The sequence below is a fragment of the Triturus cristatus genome, chromosome 1_2, assembly GCF_964204655.1.
Source record: "Triturus cristatus chromosome 1_2, aTriCri1.1, whole genome shotgun sequence".
Lineage (NCBI taxonomy): Eukaryota > Metazoa > Chordata > Amphibia > Caudata > Salamandridae > Triturus > Triturus cristatus.
In genome coordinates this window covers 1,176,285,137-1,176,306,294 of record NC_140580.1, presented here as the reverse complement: position 1 = coordinate 1,176,306,294, position 21,158 = coordinate 1,176,285,137, and the positions used below count along the sequence as shown (strand labels likewise).

At 49.0% G+C, this 21,158-nt stretch overlaps 1 protein-coding gene across 1 annotated transcript in view; it reads left to right on the top strand.

The window, feature by feature from the left end:
- LRRC8A (leucine rich repeat containing 8 VRAC subunit A) overlaps positions 1–21,158 on the top strand; it is a 93,895-nt gene that overhangs the window by 57,701 nt on the left and 15,036 nt on the right. The window contains exon 3 of the mRNA XM_085614044.1: positions 3,265–5,428. Coding sequence (XP_085470170.1) covers positions 3,272–5,428 — 2,157 coding nt within the window. The 5' untranslated portion in view covers positions 3,265–3,271. The remainder of the gene's footprint in view (positions 1–3,264; positions 5,429–21,158) is intronic.

Sequence of the window (21,158 nt, the reverse complement as noted above, 5' to 3'; positions counted from 1 at the left end):
CCTTAGCATCGGCGGAGGTAATATCCGAACTAGTTCCCGCTCCTTAAGGAGGAACATACAAAGGCGCCGCCTCTCGCATTGGTTTAACATGCACTAGGTCGCTCTTATCTGACTGGGGGAAGACGGCTGCTGGTCGTCCGCCTGCAAGGTCAAGCTCTCCTCTTCCTTGTTCCGGCGCGCTTTTTCCCGCAGTCGAAGCATTTCATCCCGTAGCGCAAACAGACGTCGGACCGCATCAGGCACCTGGGAGGGAGAGAAAGTACCATTACGCAGTGCTCTAGAATCCGACACTATCTCCTGCGGCTCAAAAACATCAGAATATTTTCGAAAGGCAGCAACCACTTCATCAGAAAAAATGGCAGCAAAATACACTTTCTCCCTATCCTGCCAACCTTCCAGATCCGGTAACAGCTCTGAAAACGACAGCTTATTTGAAACTGCACGATAAGAAAGTTTCCGAAGCTCACCCGAGCGCTCAAGAGATAACATGGATCGTGTGTCTTTCTTATCTTTACCCGATCCAGAATCCTGAACTGTCGGAGCAGACGCACCTACATAGGGTGGCGGGGAACGATCTAATAGGAAAAAATCATCATCAAGATTAGTAAGGACAGGATAAAGAGGCTGCCGAACAGCATATTGACCCGACACTTGTAGCCTACGCTCCTTCTCTTGTCTCTCCGCCTGTTCTCTTTCCTCCCGACGCTTCGCTTCCTGTGCTCGCACATGATCATTCTTCCGTTGCTCTTTATCAATCAGCGCTTTCTCACGTTTCTCTCGCTCACGCACTTCTTTCACCCATAACCGCACACATTCAAACATGTCTTGACGAGCACGCCGTTTACACATACACTGTTCCACATACTCAATCTTACGCATATCAAACGACCCATACAAAGGCCATCGTAACTCAGGATCCTTTCTGGTGTATTTCCTCCATACTGTACTGTACATTATGGAAGAAAGACCATGCTTCACATACATATCCCTATTAGGAGTCCCCTCTGGGGGAGCTGGAGCAGATTCCTCGAGGTTTAACCGGTTTCCAAAGCAGCAGCACCACTTACGGAGTGCGCTAAAAGCAGGCATGCTCAAAAATAATGCAAAATATGCAGTATTATCAAAAAAATGGCACTTAAACGTTGTGCCGTTCAAAGTTACACAGCTCTGGAGAAATATCTCCACATTACCTGCCTATATGTGTTGCAACGCATATATTCTCACAATAATCAATACAAGATATGACCGGTCATCACAAATCAAACTCAAATAGCCAAACCAGGCTTCAAAAACTCGGAGCAAGTACCGTACAACGGTTCTTACCAATCAAGAGTCCAGATTCCAACTGCCAAGTTCCAAAATTCGCCCAAACGGCTGTCACGGCAGGACCGACAGAAGAGGTCTCAGTCGAGGACCGGCGCCACCCAGATGGTCAGCTCGGAAGGGAAGGAAGAAAACCTCGGGATGCCAGGACTAAAGTGCCTCTGGCAGTGATCACATCCCCGGCCAAATTCCTCACCTTCGTCGCGACCAGTCCTTCGAGCATCCGAGTCGCCGATGAGCCCCACGTGACGGGCGCCAATTGATGAATACAGGCCCCAGCTAGGCCCGCAGGACACAAGGGTTCGCTCTCCTGCGAATGGAATCTATAAGGAAGTTGGCACGGAAACTGCAAAGTACAAAGACAAAGTTTATTAACCCTTAAGGGTGGTCCTACAATCCATACAACACCCTTCAGTATTGCATAGAGTAGCACACAGAACTTGCGTACACGGTCCCCTTTTATACACAACAGAGGTGCTCATAAGTGGGTGGATACAACATAGAGCGAAATTCATTACCATTTAAGGACATTTTCGATACAGGATCAATATGTGGGCGGAGTCAACAATTTCCTGGGCCCGCGAAAACATGGTCAAACGAGGACTAACTGATAACAGATGTGGTCAAGTCTGGGCATGCGCCAGACAGACAAAGGAGCTATTTATAGACTGTTACTAGGCAGATTGCAAGAGCAACTAACACGAAGATAGGACTCTTCTCGTGTTGAGCACGTGGAGACATGACAATACAAAATGGAGTCCGGACTTTAGTCAACATAACGAAGGAGACATGTTCTAAGGAAGGAGAATTCATGTCTTTGGTAAATGCTTAATCACATCGTCGTTTCAATTTACAACACGCGAGGTGCGCGAAGCGCACCGCGTGCCCACTGTGCGTGCACAGTGCGTGAAGCGCACCGAGCGCGCACGGCACGAACTGCGTAAAGTGGGCGCGCGGTGCGCGAAGCGCACCGCGTGCCCACCGCGCGCGCACGGTGCTCGAAGCGCACCGTGCGCGCGCCGCGAAAAAGTATTGTTTAAAAAAATATATTAATAAATACATAACTTAGCATTTAAAAAAAACGTACAAATTCACTGAAAAAACCATAGGTTTCACACACGTTATAGTTAGGAATTAGCATTTAAAAAACCTTGCAAATTCACTTAAAAAACCATAGGTTTCACACATGTTATAGTTAGCTGGGCATTTCCCTCGTAAAAAAACCAATGAAATTCCCCCGTTATAGTTAGTGCAGGCAACTATAACTCACGCGACGTCCGATATTACATCACTGATGACATATGTGGCTTTCTGAAAAAAAAAAAAATGAAATATATGTATAGCTAAAGATGAATGGAAGAAGACATTGGTAAATAAGTGTCTAAATACAGTGATGTAATATCTGACGTCATCAGCAGCGGATTGCGGTCGCGTGAGTTATAGTTGCCTGCACTAACTATAACGGGGGAATTTCATTGGTTTTTTACGAGTGAAATGTCCAGCTAACTTTAACCTCTGTGAAACCTATGGTTTTTTAAGTGAATATATATATATATATATATATATATATATATATATATATATATATATATATATATATATATATATATAGTGAGAGAGACTGAGTGAGAGAGACTGAGTGAGAGAGACTGAGTGAGAGAGACTGAGTGAGAGAGACTGAGTGAGAGACTGAGACTGACTCTGAGAGAGACTAAGACTGAGAGAGAGACTGAGACTGTTGATTGTTGTCACAAAGCAGTTCCTCTTAATGAGCAAAGTAAACTATTTGAACAGACTCTAAATGTGTTGGTGTGCTTTGTACAGCTGCGTGGTTTACGCTGCCTGGTCTAGTGTGGCTCATTCTCTGTGAGACCCGAGACCTGCATTGTTTAGACCTCTTTGATTATATACCACCATTGATTGCTTCTCCTTTCTTTTCAGATCAACCATGATTCCTATCACTGAACTTCGTTATTTTGCTGACACCCAACCTGCATACCGCATCCTGAAGCCATGGTGGGACGTGTTCACCGACTACATTTCGATTGTCATGTTGATGATTGCGGTCTTCGGCGGGACTCTGCAGGTCACACAAGACAAAATGATCTGCCTCCCATGCAAATGGGTCACCAAAGACTCTTGCAATGACTCACACCGTGCCTGGTCAACGCCGGCTCTTGAGTCCTCTTACTACAATGCCAGCATCATCTCTTCTGCGGAGCCTGGCCCGACCGGCATCAAGTATGACTTAGACCGGCATCAGTACAACTATGTGGACGCTGTGTGCTATGAGAACCGCCTTCATTGGTTTGCCAAGTACTTCCCATACCTAGTCCTGCTGCACACACTTATATTTCTGGCCTGCAGCAACTTCTGGTTCAAGTTCCCCCGCACCAGCTCCAAGCTGGAACACTTTGTTTCAATCCTTCTAAAGTGCTTTGACTCACCATGGACCACCAGAGCGCTATCCGAAACTGTGGTAGAGGAAAGCGACTCCAAACCAGCCACGGGTAAGATGAATGGCTCAATGGATAAAAAAGCCTCCACTGTGAGTGAGGATGTGGAGGCCACTGTTCCTATGTTGCAGAGAACCAAGTCCCGGATTGAGCAGGGCATTGTGGACCGTACTGAGACTGGGGTCTTAGACAAAAAGGAAGGCGAGCAGGCTAAGGCATTGTTTGAGAAGGTGAAGAAGTTCCGCACTCATGTGGAAGAAGGAGACATCGTTTACCGCCTGTATATGCGCCAAACAATCATCAAAGTCATAAAGTTCCTTCTCATCATCAGCTACACTATGTACTATGTCAGTAACATCACCTTCGACGTGGACTGCAAGGTGGACATTGAGAGCCTGACCGGATACAGCATGTTCCGCTGCGCCCACCCCCTTGCCACCCTCTTCAAGATCCTGGCCTCCTTCTACATTAGCCTTGTCATCTTCTACGGCCTGATCTGCATGTATACGCTCTGGTGGATGCTGAGGCGCTCTCTGAAGAAGTACTCCTTTGAGTCAATCCGGGAGGAGAGCAGCTACAGTGACATTCCTGATGTCAAGAATGACTTTGCCTTCATGCTGCACCTCATTGACCAGTACGACCCCCTCTACTCCAAGCGCTTTGCTGTCTTCCTCTCCGAGGTCAGCGAGAACAAGCTGCGACAGCTGAACCTCAACAATGAGTGGACTCTGGACAAGCTGAGGCAGCGAATCACAAAGAACTCGCAGGACAAGCTGGAGCTGCATCTCTTCATGCTCAGTGGCATTCCAGACACAGTCTTCGACTTGCTGGAACTGGAGGTCTTGAAGCTGGAGCTCATTCCTGACGTCACCATCCCGCCCAGCATTGCCCAGCTCACCAGCCTCAAGGAATTGTGGCTCTACCACACAGCTGCTAAAATAGAAGCCCCGGCCTTGGCCTTCCTTCGAGAGAACTTAAAGTCTTTACACATGAAGTTTACAGATATCAAAGAGATCCCGCTCTGGATTTACAGCCTTAAGAACTTGGAGGAGCTCCACCTGACTGGAAACCTTAGTGCCGAGAACAACCGCTACATTGTGATTGATGGCCTGCGAGAGCTGAAGAGGCTGAAGGTCTTGCGGCTGAAGAGCAACCTCACCAAGCTGCCACAGGTGGTGACCGATGTGGGCATCCACCTGCAGAAGCTCTCCATCAACAACGAGGGTACCAAGCTCATGGTCCTGAACAGCCTAAAAAAGATGGTGAACTTGACTGAGCTGGAGCTCCTCCGCTGTGACCTGGAGCGCATCCCACACTCCATCTTCAGTCTCCACAATCTACAAGAAATCGACCTCAAGGACAACAACCTCAAGACCATCGAGGAGATCATCAGTTTCCAGCACCTGCACCGCCTCACCTGTCTCAAGCTCTGGTACAATCACATTGCCTACATCCCTATCCAGATTGGCAACCTCACCAATCTGGAGCGGCTCTACCTCAACCGCAACAAGATCGACAAGATTCCCACCCAGCTCTTCCTCTGCCGCAAGCTGCGCTACTTGGACCTCAGCCACAATAACCTCACCATCATCCCTCCAGACATCGGGCTCCTGCAGAACCTTCAGTACTGCGCTGTGACAGCCAACCGGGTGAGTAGTTGAGGCTGCTGTGGGCCGTTACTTGAGCTTTCTGTTGCCCTGAGCTTGTAAAGGATGGTTGCATCAGAATCAAGATTAGGAACGTGGCTCTGACTTTTGTTCTAGGTTTGGGGGTTTGTTGGAAGCCGGAGTTTAAGTCCCACACCACTGTCACCAAATGCGAGACCCGGGACTCCTCACTCAACGTTAGGCCAAGCAAGGACACCGTTTGAGATAGCCCTACTCACCCCTTGAGTAGCTTGGCACGAGCAGCCAGGCCTATCTCCAAAGCACGAGTGTACAGTATGTGCAACCACACTCTCAGCAACCCACTGGTGACACCACAAATGGACTCCACACAAGTTTGATAAAACAAGTATAAACTTTATATAAAAAGATATACCATCAGACCACACGATACAAAAGCCAACATATAATAAAGGGTTATATTCGTTCCGACTGGCTGGTGAGTTCAAATCCCAACCACCGCTTTCCAAATGCTATGCTGGTCGGAATGCTAGAATCACACACGTTGCAATAGACAAACAATAGTGCACTGCCTAACGATGCAATCCTATGCTTGGCAAAGGAGAAATAATACAATGCGTAACGATAGACCCCGGTACCTTGCAATGGGAGAAATAATGCAATGCGCACCCCTACAATCCTGTACTGCGCAATGAAGGAATAATGCAATGTGTCACACCCCAATCACGTACTTTGCAATGAAGAAATAATGCAATGCGTAGCGCTACAATCGTGTACTTTGTTATGCATAAATAATGTCAGGCGTCGTACGACAGTCCGGCAGATCATTAGCAGCAATATTGGCAATGTGTATTACGACAATCAGCGTCTTCGATAACAGTTGCCCCCCACACGTATCAACTATGACATAAAGTACAGCTTCTCACTCTGACCCCAGTACGGCCACTTTGGTCAGTACTGGCCCCAATCTGAGCAGAAGCAAAGGCTCACGTCGTCAGAAGGAATGAGAGGCCGAGAGAGTGTCCCTCCGAGCCCGCACCCCGCCCAGGTAGTGATCCACTTTACCTGGGGGCGCGACCCCACTCTCCTCTCCTCCTTCAGCGAACTGGACCTTCCGTACAAAACTTTCTCAATGGGCCTCAGCGGCTCGGCCTCGCAGCTCAGCTCCTCCGGGGCTGCCGGTCCGGGCCGCAACTGTTAGCAAGGTCTCAGGCGGCTACAGGTCACACGTTCCCCACGCCTCTGAGATTACTTTACTCCAGGTGTACGATCACCACAGCACCCTCCGGGTCTCCTCTGGCACGAAGCCACACACACACAACGCTGATTGGGCTTCACGTGCACGTTCACTAGGAACTCCTTCCTGCGGTCTCAGTTGGCACCAAGACACGCACACCGCACTGCAGAGACTCACTTTCTTCCAGTGCACACTATGATCAGCCGATCACCTCCACAGTCCCAGGTTGCACCAAAGCACGCACACTGCTTCACTGAGACTTACTCCAACTCTGGTGCCCCGATATCCAGGCGCTCTTCACCAACGCCTTTGGCTGCACCACGACACGCTCACCGTGTCCGTGCCTCACTTCTCCGGTGCACTCGATGACCAGGCGCTCTTCACCAGCGCCTCCGGTGCACCTCGACACGCACCCTGCGTGTCCAAGTCTCACTTCACCTCCGATGCACACGCTGACCAGGTGCTCCTCACCAACGTCTGCGGTGCACCACGACACACACCCTGCGTGTCCGAGACTCACTTCACCTTCGATACACATGTTGACTAGGCGCTTTTCACCAACGCCTCCTGTGCACCACGACACGCAACCAACGCGCCGAGACTCCCTTCACCTCCAATGCACACGCTGACCAGGCGCTCTTAACCAGCGCCTGCGGTGCACCACGACACGCTCCCTGCGTGTCCGAGTCTCAATACATCTCCGATGCACACGCTGACCAGGCGCTCCTCACCAATGCCTGCGGTGCACCACGACACGCACCCTGTGCTTTTGAGACTCACTTCACCTTCAATGCACACGCTGACCAGGCGCTCTTAACCAGCGCCTGCGGTGCACCATGACATGCTCCCTGCGCGTCCGAGTCTCACTTCACCTCCGATGCACACGCTGACCAGGCGCTCCCCACCAACACCTGCGGTGCACCACGACACGCACCCTGCGTGTCTGAGACTCACTTCACCTTTGATGCACACGCTGACCAGGCGCTCTTAACCAGCGCCTGCAGTGCACCATGACACGCTCCCTGCATGTCCGAGTCTCACTTCACCTCCGATGCACACGCTGACCAGGCGCTCCTCACCAACGCCTGCGGTGCACCACGACACGCACCCTGTGCTTCTGAGACTCACTTCACCTTCGATGCACACGCTGACCAGGCGCTCTTCCCCAATGCCTCCTGTGCACCACGACACACACTCAGTGCGTCTGAGTCTCACTTCTCCTCCTTGTGTCCAAGATCACAGTGCACACCTTCCGAGGGTCTTAAGCTGCCACAACACGCGCCCACCGCGTCGCTTGAAACTTCTCCGGAAACTTTTAGGTTCCTGTGTTTCCAAACAGGGTGCCAGCTCACCTCGGGCCCTTGGGGTAACAAGACACAGCACAAAGCACAGTCTTCTTCAAGCAGGGGGACCCCGCACACAAAGCAGAGTCCCAACAGCCTCTTCCTTGGTTAAAACAGGAAACTGCAGATCGGCCCCAGATCACGAAGCAAGGGTTGGTCCTTCCCAGCAGTCTCTTCAGCTGTTCCTTCCTTAGCAGAGGTTCCTCTTGACCACGAAATGGGTCCAAGCCTTTTCAGTCCCAATCCATTTCTATTCCAACGTTCAGGGGTCTCCGCTTCATAGTTATATCCCTAAATGTCTTTGAAGTCCGTTGTGCTCAGGGGTCCCAGACCCCTGCCTAAATCAGTTCTGAGTGTCTCCGTCCCAGTGTCACTTTTCTTCCTTTGATACTGGGGGTCTGGATCCTTAATCAGTCCGCAGGAGACGGGTCAATTGTTTTATAGCAGCAACCCAGGCCGCTTCACCTCCCGGGCTTCTCCTCCCCCCTACTCTCCAGATGCAGGTCAGCCTGGTGCCATCTCAACCCCTCCCTGGGTCAAGACCTCCCCCAGCTCCTCTCACCTCTCAGATGCAGACAGTCAATCCACATTCAGCGGAGACACACAGAAATGCTTAAAGCACAAAACTCAGCCACTGTCTAAAAGAGTGGCTTCTGAACACACAGTGACAAAATCACTTTCACAGAAAGATGTGTTATGACACAGAGTTCATACATACTAAACTTCACCTTTCCATTTTAAACCTATGGGAAACTAGACTAACAAACACAATACCCAGCCTCCCCCATTCTGTCCTATGGGCAGGATGGCCTTTCATCAGTGAAAAACGAAATGGAGTGTTTTTCACTGTCAGGACATAGCACACACCTCAGTATATGTCCTGCCTTTTACTTAGACTGCACCCTGCCCAGGGGTTACCCAGGAACTACCACAGGGGTGCCCACTGTACGCAAAAGGGAAAGTAAGACGTGACAAGTGGTTGCATTTGTCAGGACAACATGCTAACTTAGCAAACTGCGCACAGGCCCTACACTGCAGGCCTGAGTTCCCTTCTATGCGCACCTTTGCATTACTAGGCCTGGCACACACAGTGCACATCACTTTAGTAGTAAGGCAAACATACCAATCATGGCCAACCAATTACCATTACACTTTACACAGGGAACACTTGTACTTTGACTTGACACTGATCAGCAGTGGCAAAGTACCCAAGGCATCTAAATTGGCAACTCTGTCAGGAAAATGGTCTAGGGGGGAAGCAGAAAGTGTAGGGAACTCTCGCCAAAAAGGCCAAGTCCTACAGGGTTTTTATGAGGTGTAACCTGCATCTTGAAATGCAGCAACACACATCTAAGAACGTGGGTCAGAAAGGCGGTTGGTATTTGAATGAAGTTAGTGTTTCTTTGTTTTTTTTTAAACAAATATTTGTTGCTTTTGAGAGAAACCAGAGTAAACGGACAGACCATCGAATATTGATAGGCCTGCTCAATCTGGGTATATGAGCATAATCCTGTAGGGCAGGTCTTGACGTTACATAACAGTAGACTAGTAATCACAATGGACACATCAAGGCCAAAGAGACTTTATCCTGTACACAATGTATCTACCTGTATCCACGGACCCCTAGATTATGAACTGTGAACTTAACTATAAAGAATTCCTGCCCTCTCCAAGCGTGCCATGGCCAAATATGAACTGTAAGAAAGCATTCCTACACTGTTCCAGTAATGGAGGAAAGAGCATGTGAGAAAGTGCCCCATAGCGGTGCTGCAATCCAGGTCATGAAACCAGCATCAGGCTCCAACAGGAAAGCAGTCCATATGCCCTCAAAACGTGGACTCAACGCAGGGACCTAATATGTTGCCCATGTAATCAGGGGGTGTCTGATGGCTCCTCAAGGTAAGAGATCTGGGTGCTTCATGTCTTCCACTAGTGCCTCCCAAGCCCTGCCCCGTCTGGCTTCCCTTAAATGGACAGCTCCCTCATAATCCGTCCAGCGTAGGACTTCCCTTCTCCATCCCTCGCAACTGAGCCCCCTCGGGGTCTTCCAATTTCTGGCAATCCCCCTTTTGTCCAGGAGAAGCGCCAGGTCTCGAAACATGTTAGTTTCCTTAGTCTTTGGCTTTGTGCGGGAACCAGTGAAGGAGGCAATGACCAGGTGTACAGTGAACCTCCCTTCCCATCACTTCAGTTAGGGAGTGTGTCACCACTTTCCAAAAGTCTCCCAACGCTGGGCACTTCCAAAACATGTAGAGGAAATCAGCTCCCAAATCTTCGCATCAGGGGCATTTAGCCTCCGTTGTCGTGAAGTAACGGTTTATCCTCCCTGGTGTGGGACATGCCCAATGGAGTACATAGAAATGAATCTGTTTAAATCTAGCATTCCTAGAAGTTCTGGGAATGCGACTCACAAGATCTTCCCAGACTTTCTCCTCTATGAGGACACCCAGGTCTTCCTCCCAGCGCGACTGCAGGTGGTCATGGGGGATATCACATTTCCCCGACATCGACGGTATAAGCAGGTGACTGCTTTGTACGTGCCTGAAGACGCAACTATATATTGCCACCCTCCAGAGTGTTGAGGTTCCGACAATCCCGAACTCCAGTGTTTTTGGATTGCTGCTGTGAGCGCCCTATATTAGAGGAAGTGCCCGTGCGATAAATCGTGTTGCTCTCTAAAGTCTTCAAATGAAAGTAGAAAACCACCCTCAAACAGAGCCCCCATCGTCCATGCGCCTGCTGCTACCCATTCTCTCAGCCCCCGTAAGTCTCCTCAATGCGGAAGTTCTAGTAGAAATTCCATCAGAAAATCTGGAGCATATGGCCACCTAATTTTTGGCTTCTACGCAGCATCATAAATTTGGGGCTGTCCCTCGCTCCCGGAGCTGGTAGCCCCAGCACAACGCGAGACAGCTGACGGAGATCCGGAACATAAGGGCCCAAGTTCCCTATCCACCCTACCCTTCCGGCCACCCACTGCGTGAGCCATTGTAATTGTGTTGCCAGGTAGTAGCTTTTAAAGTCTGGGAGAGCCAAGCCCCCCCGCATCAGTCGGTCTCTGCATCGTGGTTAATGCCACTCTGCGACTGCCAGACCACCACACAAATCCTGTAATTAACGTCCTGAGGTCTCGGAATGAGCCCATGGTAATCCATACTGGGAGGACTACAAACAAATACAACAGCCATGGCAAAGCCACCATTTTCAGTAGGGCGACTCTGCCAGCCACAGATAGCGGAAGTGTAGACCAGAATTCTGTACTCACTTTCACCCCATGGGGAGCCTTCCCGATATTGCCCTCCAGGAGATCAGTGGGGTGGTGATAGATTCTAATCCCTGGATACGGTAGGCATCTGGGTTCCCATAGCACATCAACCACAACCGCCGGTCTGTCCCTATTAGGCTTAGTGGGAAACATGCATGACTTTTGCCAGTTAACTTGTAAGCCAGAGACCTTTCTGAGGTGCGTCGGGTGCTCCTTTGCTCTCACAAGATCCTCTCTCACTGTGTAGAGGAAGAGCAAATGATCGTTAGCGTATAACATGATGTGGTGATGTTCTCCCAGCACGCACCTCCAGGCCCCGGTAGGGGAGTCCGCACCTGGCATGGCAAGCCAGAGCCTCCATAGCTAGAGCAAACAGCAGGGCCAACGGAGGGCATCCCTGGTCAGTCCGAGCCAGCGCATTACCTTGTAAAGATAGGGTCACTCTAGGCTCTTGAATGCCTTCTCAGTGTCAACCGCAAATACTGCAGCTTCCTCCTTGTCATATGTACTGGCCTCCAGCACCCACAGTAATCTCTGAATATTAAGGGCAATGTTGCGACTGGGGATAAATCCCACCTGGTCCCCATGGATATGATGGTCATATGTGGGAGAAGACGCATGGCCAAAATCTTATTAAGGATCTCATAATCCAAATTGAGCATTGATAACGGCTAAATGCTGTTTTTTCAAAAGCAGGTTTGCTGGGTTTCAAAAGAGGCACGACTCTGGCTTCTCGAGTGGTCGCGCAGAGCCTACCCAACTGCCTCAGTTTGTTATTAAGTTCCACCAGCTGCAACTGATCTCCTCCACATACACAGAGTAGAATTCTACCGGCAGCCCATCTGTGCCAGGGGTCTTATTCCTGGGCAGAGATTTTATGGCAGCTCTAATCTCCGAGAGTTTGACGTCTCTTCCTAGAGAGTGCTCCTCTTCATCGGTCATGGTCGGCAAGGCTAGCGTCCCCAAAAATGCATCAGTGTCCGCATCTGTGCAGGCCCCCTTGCTCCCATATAGGTCAGCATAATAGGTATGAAATGCCTGGTTAATATCACGTTGCCGACATAGAGTGGAAGTATTCTCTTCCCTCAGCTCTAGAATGACCAAACCTCTTTTTGCAGGATTGGCCAGCCTTGCAGGAAGCGCGCCAGTGTGGCCCCTCTCCGCATGTGCTTGGATCATATAGTTCCATATTCAAAGCACTCCAGTCTTTTGACTTGTTTGGCCTCTTTTTCTTTTGTTTCTTTCAATGTCACTTTCATCTCCGGGTGCTCTGGCCTGCGTTTCTCGATGTCTCTCAGTGTCACCTGCAGGAGGGTCCCACGGATACCTACAGACTCAAAGATACATCTGCCCCTAACCACCGCCTTGAAGGCATCCCACTCTACAAGTGGGCTCAATGCCTTGCCCTCATTCTGAGCTAAATATTGCCCGATAGCTGCGCCCGTATCGTGTCTTCGAAAACTGGGTCCTCAAGAGATTCTGGTTTCAGACGGCACGTGGGAATACAGAGTAGGGCCCTCGTCCATGTCAACCCCAATAACAGGGGATTGTGATTTGAAATCGTCCTGGATAAATATTCACTAGTCATGACCAGATTGTGCATATCCAGGAGGATGGCATCTAAAAGTAACAGCAAAAGGACAAACGGCTGACCAGGGTCAAGCACATCAAATTCCGGTGTACAATCTATTAGTTAGTGGTGCAAACCCTTCCTGCATCCGCCGTCCGGAGATGCAAATAGTGGCCAAATGTTACAGAAGAAAGGGGAAGGTGCACCCGTTGTGAAGTCAATCAGTCCAACCAAATTTGTTCCAAAATTACTTCTTTATTAAGTTCAATCTCTTAAAACTGGCACACAGCCAACGAGTTTTGTCCCCAAGGGGATTTCATCAGGGCTGTAACAATTTTAAACAAAATGTGACATAAATAACACATATAAAGTACATAAAACACAAAGCAAAAACATCCATATTTACAGACGGCCCACGGAATCGAATAACAAGAAACCAAATACATATATTTAACGACAATTCAACCATGATGAGAATTTAAGACAAAAAATTCAAAAGGACACAAGACCCACATGTTCGAATTACAAACTAATAAACAATCAGTGGAATTCTCAAAACATACAACTAAACATTCAGAGAACATATATATTATAAATTACAAAAATCACAATGACATTATTTACAAGAGGGAAAGGAACACACATATCAAAGTACATGCAGGTAAGGAAAAAAGGCATAATCCCGCTCCTTCGGATGTAGTGTCCTACATGAATCAATGAGTCCCTACTAGGTCCGCCACTTTCTGAAAGCCCTAGCTGTCCTGACAATTGGGGACTCCCTCAGGAGCAGATGAGAACGATCCACCTCGGGATCTGCCACACAATTATAGTCTCCCCTCAGGAGTACTGACCTCACTAGGTATGGTGCTAATGTTCTTGAGAGCCCCATTAGGAATGAGACCTGATCTACATTCGGCACATACAGGCTCCCAATAGTGACATCTCGGCCATCTAGTTCACCAGACACCACACTTACCGCCCCTCAGGATCCGCCAGATGTTTAGTGAAATAGGTTTTATCCACACCAGCACACCCCTAGCTAAAGCAGAGTAATCCGTATAGTAGGCTTGTCCCCGCCATCTGCATTGTAGGGCCGCCCCTTCCTTAGCAGTGAGATGTGTTTCCTGCAGCAGGGCAATCTGTACCCCTCTCCTGGCAAGATGGACAAACACTTTTTTCGTTTCATCATGGTGTTCATCCCTCTAAAATTCGACGGTGGGCCCCATGCGTTAGTCTGTATTATCCGCCATCAATCCCTGGTGCCACCTACTACCAAGTAATAACTTTCCCTCCCTGTGATGTATCTGTAGTGAATCCCGGCAGCCAGGCACGCCTAAACCCAACTGAGAAACAATCAAACCGCAAAAACCCCAACTCTCACTCCCTAGGCCAGGTAGAATTGTGATCCCTATCCAAACATGATACCAACTGGTATCCATGTGCAGGTACCCCCTCAAAACTGCAACAAGAGTTAAGCGAAAGTGGCCAGAAGATGTGCCGAACTTCCCAACCCCCCCCCCCTCCATCCTAGGCAGGATGAAAGGAGAGTTATGTCCCCAATCTATAAACTAGGATACAAAGGAAAGGGAACAACAGGGGCACGGGTGCCCCAATCATCCATCCCCCAGTGTTCTCGTTGGTCAATGGTTCTGGAAGCACTCTCGAAATGCCTGCAATGCCGGGGGTAACCAGGGGTAACCTTGGGTAAGTCAGTGTCCGTGACCTCCGCCGAACTGGTGTCCTTGGTACCTTCAGAGTTTTGGGTCAACCTGCTCACTTTGAGAGGATAGGGGGCTCATGCCAGTTGCCGATTTCCATTAGAGCCCTGATCACTCTGTGCCGCTCGCATCTGGCCTCTATCGATGGGGGCCCTTTCTTACTTTTCTCCGGGTTCCTTCGGCGAGGGGTGGGCCGCGGGAGTCCTCACCTGGCTCGGTCCCCCGTCCTCGACTCAGTCCAACCCCACACTTCCTGCGGGGTCTGGAAAAAGTGAACACCAGTAGGTGTGACCACTGGTAAATGGGCCGGGAACAACATAGCATATGAAATGTTCAGTTGTCGAAGCCGTCGCTTGACTTTCAGAAAGGTGGACCGATGTCTCTGCACATCTCTTATGGAATCCGGGAAGATCATGACCTGGCTATTGCTGATCTGGAGGTTAGCCCATAGTCTGGCCTGTATAAGTATATGGTTGCGATCTCTATAGTGGAGAAGTCTGGCCACTATCGGGCGAGGTGGGGCTCCCAGTCTAGGCAGGGGGGCAGGACTCTGACGTTTTCAGGGCGCAAAACGAGGAAAGACCTTCCAGTGCCACCTCTCCGTGCAGCCAGTACTCCAAATATGCCAGGATATTGTCACCCTCCGTGCGCTCGGGCACACCAATGACCGGTATGTTGTTCCTACTGCATCTGTTTTCACTGTCTTCTGCACGCAGTTCCAGGGTCTTAACCCTGCCTCCCATAGCAGACCGTTAATTCTGTAGCATGGTAATCTCAGGGGGTATGTCTGCCAGTTTCTGCATCGATGTTGTGATCCTCTCCGCAAGGCGTCGGTGGTCGTATTTTAAGAGGTTGAGGTCAGTTCCTATGGCATACATCTTTGCCTTGAGTGCCTCGCGAGACGCAGTGATAGCCTGCGTAATTTCGCAAAAGTGTGTTGCAGGGATTTTGTGAAATCACAGAATTATGCTTGGGATTATGGGACCTTAGTAGGCAGGGACTGAGTTATCCTACCACCTTAGCACCCATGAGCCAGGGACCGACTAGCAATAGTGTCACACTTGCCCACCTACTCACTCACTGAGGAACAAGTGATTAGACACCCAATAACACAACACTCCTGACTCAGGAATCGCGGTAACAAGACACACCCTTTCGCTCACGCTCTTGTAGTCGTCCGCAATGAGATCTGACAGACACGAAACAGTTCAAAACGTTTATTTTAACTAACGTGCTCTAGTCTGCAGTATACGTGCGACAATCAGTAGAAAAATGCCTAACACAAATACGGTCAGCATAGCAAGTAGTCCGTAAATCATAAACGGCAGTGTAGCCTAACTTCCCTCTCCTTGTATAGAAGCAGAATTATTATATATTAGAAAAGCTCTGGGTGTTATCTGCAGACCCCGTACCTCAGTCTATGGAGGGTAGATCTACATCACAGGTGCTGTCACGCTCTTCTCCCTGGAAAGATTCCTCTCCAAGTGTGTGTTACCGATCAGTGTATCCCCATATGAGCAAAGTACGTGTTCCGAAACAACAGCTGCATCTCCATGTTTTGTAGGGCCTGACTAGAACTTAATAAAAAGGGGCATTGTTGATCGACCTTGTTCACAATGTTCAGACTAAATCCCAGGAACGTGCAAAGTGCAAAAACAACAGCATGTTCTGTATGAAAGTTTCAGTGTGCCACAAACAAAATAAAGTCGTGTAGTAATGTGCGCAAGCAGCGGACAGCCATCAACGTTCTCATGCTAACATAGGGAAGACGACCATGCCCATATGGGCCATGTAACACGTGGGCTACTCCTGGACATCCCTCCGGGGGGCGGCAGCATGGTCCCTTCCACCTCTCGGTTCGAGTAGTCATCACTAGTGGGTCAGGGGTGTCTGGTCCGCGTCTCCTGATCGCTCTCCCCATAGCCATCAGCAGTCAGCTCTTGAAAAACACCACACTCCAGCAATGTTCCCTCTAATGTCTTACCCCTGTGTGCGGCAATGTATGCTCTCTATGCGCTGCAGCCAAGTCTATGTGCGCCAAGAACCTGACCATGCATGCGAGAGCAGCAACAAATATCAGTGCAAATAGCACTCCAAACTTTTACCTAACTGAAAAGAAATTGCATTTCCACATGTACAGCACCATGTGAGGGGTCTTAAGACAGATTTTTCAATTAAGATACACATGCCACTGTCTTGATGGACGGTCCATACAAGAAATGGCAAGCCACGAGAGCCCCACAAAAAGCACTGGTTGAAGTGAGCCAACACAAAGCCCTTTCTCTGTATTACTTCCAGTAGATCCCGCCTTTTCACCTGGATAGAGCTCATGCTGTTGGCCTCACACCATCACTCTCTGTGGTACGTAGACCGCGGCAGCTCCTCCGTCAAGGTAGAGGAGCGTCGCCTCAATGCTTCAGCTGCGAGTTCAATACAAACAATTAGGTGATAATAGCGTTCTGTTATTATCACGTGCACTTTGCCTTCTCCACATGCTGTATTTTACAGCCTCCCAGTCCCTCTCTGAGTGCCGAACCATGGTGCTCAAATCAATCACAATGCTGCTGTAAGGCAGCGCCATGATTGGCTAGGGGATTCTGGGAGGCTGTGTGCTTCCTGCTGTGGAAAAGAGGACGGAGGAGAGGCGGGGGCTGGCTGTATTCAGGTAAGTACATTTTATTCCCCACCTTCTCTTCCCTCCCTCCCACCAACTCCTGTTCGCTAGCTGCCACGACTGTATGTGGAGAGGCTAAAGTTTGGAGGTGCACGCAGTCTTGACACCTCTAGGACCCATTGACAGGCTCTGTGCGAAACTAGCACTGCATCTGCCTCAACTCCAGAGCTCTCGATCATGTACCGCCATCAAAATACACCCAAATCCTCTTTACAAGACACCTGAATGCAACTTAGGTCACAGTATGCACTGTACAAGTCATATGCTGCCTAAAAAAATACCTGTTCACCTCATCTGGAAAAGCAAATCCTCTTAGGAAACTGATGATGAAATACAATGTGAAGCATCCATATGCCACAGTGTATATTGTTTTAAATGGACTCGTACTGGGGTGACAGAAGCCATAAAGCAGCTCACAACCCCCTCTTGTTTTCTATGGCAAACCGCAACATAATGAGCAAAAAATGCACAGTGCTCAAGAAAATAAAATGCCTGGAGCTATTAAACCAAAATAAGTAACAAATGGTGATTCTCCGTTAAAAACGATACAATACACTGTGAGCACGCTTATGCCTTAGTAACTTTGTGTGTTAGCTCAGACGGCTAACGCACCCACTGCAGCTTGAAGACTGATCATGTTAAGATCTCTTTTAAATGCAAAAGATCCCTGACCTTACTTTTTGTAAAAGTGTCCTCTCCTCATGCTTGATGTAAGTGTTATTTATATTGCAAAACACATAAGTACTGTATAGTTTTTTTAAATCACACATTCACTAAAGTGTACTTTAACTGCTAGGTTAATAAAGGAAGCATTAGTGCCAATAGTGGCACTTTACACAGGTTTATGCATCTTTTTGTAAAGGTTGCCAGGATGCAGAGGGGTAGTAAACAAACTGCATCAGTTCGTGCATAGTGTATAAAAACAGTGAGGGGGTGTGTCTAGAAGAACGTGCTACAATGAGTGCTTTTTGTGAAAATAAATTCCTGAGTCATTCAAAGATAATGGTAGTGACACATTAACAGCTAACCTTGCCTGTTTTCAAGCGCTTGAAATGGGCAGGTACTCTGTGGGACAGGCAGGGCTCGAGCAGAGGGTGGACTCAGTAAGACACCATCTACCCACTATTTTCAGAGTATAGCGCCGTCTACCCTGCTGCACAACTGGCCGCTTTCAGCGGAGCGCCATGTTCCTTTCCCACTTCTCCCTGAAGTCACAGAATATGCTGAACTCATACCAGGGCACATTCAGCAGTGACTGCTCGTTGTCTGCTCACACTACAAATTATACATTGACAATATATCATGTGTGTGTAAATCAATGTAAAAGATGTTTTACGTTAGACCGTGAGGGTTACATGGTTCGGGAGCCACATGTCCTTCATAAGTCACTGTGCTATATTACAAAGATAACAATTTATGGGCTGCAAGCAACAAAAGGATCTCTGTCTCAATAGCAATAACCGACTTAGGTTACCCCAACTGAACATGCATGTCCGTGCGGTGATGTCACCCCTATTTCTGTGAGGTAAATAAAGCACCTGTTGTCACCAGCGGGTCAGATATAACAAACACCCCTTCACAGGCTGCTGGTCTCCCCATGCCCTCACCACATGAAATGGGCAAAGTGGGCTAGAATGGACTCGGGCCGACCGTAGCATATATAAACTTCTATAGGGATCACAGGCTATTGGTCTGGCTGTGCAGAGTACATTCCAAAGTGCCAAGACAACCTCGTCATGAACAGTAAGCATCTGCAAATAAACCTCGTTTAGTGCGTATCTCCGATACGGAAATGAGCGCAAGATTCAATGCAAAGCAGGCCTCAAATAGAAGCTTCGAGTCGGAACAGTAAGCATCTGCAAATAAACCTCGTTTAGTGCGTATCTCCGATACGGAAATGAGCGCAAGATTCAATGCAAAGCAGGCCTCAAATAGAAGCTTCGAGTCGGAACAGTAAGCATCTGCAAATAAACCTCGTTTAGTGCGTATCTCCGATACGGAAATGAGCGCAAGATTCAATGCAAAGCAAGCCTCAAATAGAAGCTTCGAGTCGGAACAGTACACTTGTGCACATCTGCCCTGCAGGGAAGAGCGCAATTAGAGTTTGTGTTAAAAACGTTCTGCTCTCTGATTACTACCACAGAATACTTGGGAACTTATTCGTAGTGAGGTTCGATTGATCAGGCCCAGCACAGAAAACCAGCTACTGATACAATCTAAAACCACCTCTCTTCCCTGTTGTTTGCAGTTCGCTTGAACAGAGCTTTCAAGTTTCCCAAGCACATTGCTTAAATAAACTAAAGATATTCCCAACAAATGACTTGTTTATGGTGGCACCAGAATTGTTTCTACAGCCATATATCCGCAAGTAAGAATATTGCTGCTGTTTTACGACAGTTTCTTGATCATACAACAAAAGGGTCATTTCTGGCATCAACTAAATTACTATCTTTTACATTAATGCATTGTTCTGCTCATGATAGAGTGTCAGAGTGTCTTACATACGGAATTAAAATGTCACATATTTACAGACTTAAGCCATGAAAAAGTCACATAACCAAACAGAAACCTTGGCAGCGAAGGCTGCAGGAGCATCTCTGTCGGCTCCACAGGCCGTGAGTAGACAAAAAATCGAATTAAAACAAGACGTGCTCTGCAAGTCAAATGCAGAGCAATGCAGATTGTGTTGTTTTTTAAATATATTTAGGGATTGTGAAAGCGCGTCATGCTTCCAGACAGCATTGCTATTGTGTGGCTCTTTAAATATATCAGTGCTCATGAAAGTGAGATAGCAGCATGGTTTCTAACATATTTAAAAAGCCATACAATACTCTTTAACAAGCCACCTTCCAATTACTGAATGGAATGCAACAAGTGACAAGTGCCGGAGTTACTTGCTGCTGAACTTGTTGTGACCCTCAACCCGAGATCCCTGCTATACCATATTCCACAACAATCAAAAGACTGTTTTCCGCGCTGCTCGTGTTTTTAAAAGCTGCGGTGCGAAAGGTCTCTTGTGTGATGGGATATGCAGTGAAGTGTGCGTGTTTCAGAGGAGACACTGCGCACCTGTGATAGCACTGGTGCGCGTGCGCGCAAGCACGCAGCCTAAAGTGAACACTGCACTCCACCACAGCACACAACTATTGGGAGCGAGCAGTGTGGAAGGGGCAGGGCTGGCTCGGCCCGAGAGAGTGCACAGTGGGCCCATCTTTTCATCGTCCACAGAGTCCAGACCCAGGGCCCTCTCAGCAGTGCCTCGGTGCGCAGTCCAGTCCCACATCTGAGGACCACGGCAGACACCCTTCCCCCAGCAGGATCTTGGTACCCCACCAAAACGTCCGGGTTAGGGGTGAACACTTCGTAGATATCTAGTGTGAGGGGGCAGCAAGCAGGCACCGGATCTCCCCTGAAGCACATCTGCACAACCCAAGCTGAACATCTGCCCGTCAGGGGGCAAAGCCACAGGGCCAATGCAGTCGGAGACCAGACAGTACAACAGCTGTCCAAACAAACGCCTGACAGTACAACAGCTGTCCCAGCAAATTCCTGACAATACAACTGCTGTCCAAACAAACACCTGACAGTTTAACAGCTTGCGGGGGGTCCACCGGGCATCTGGGGCTCCCCCCGGAACCTACGGGTGATTGTTGCGGCCTGAAACTCTGTCTGTGATCTGATTGAATGTCCTCCGGGGTGTCGTCCCTCCAGGGCACACAGCGTGGGCGTCCCTGCACCGGAGCCACGGCCCCTTGTCAGACTCCTCGCCTCTCCGCTGCTCAGTCAGAACCTCCGGGTCTCCTGGGCCAACAGGCTCGGTCTCGGCGGCCGCCCCCAATGCCCCTTCTACCCCTGCTCTCTCACTGACCGCTGCCGATCGCCCCACTTCGGGGCCCACAGCTCATCTGGGTCTTTCAGGGGCCCCTATCTTAGTTGCCTGTCCCTCT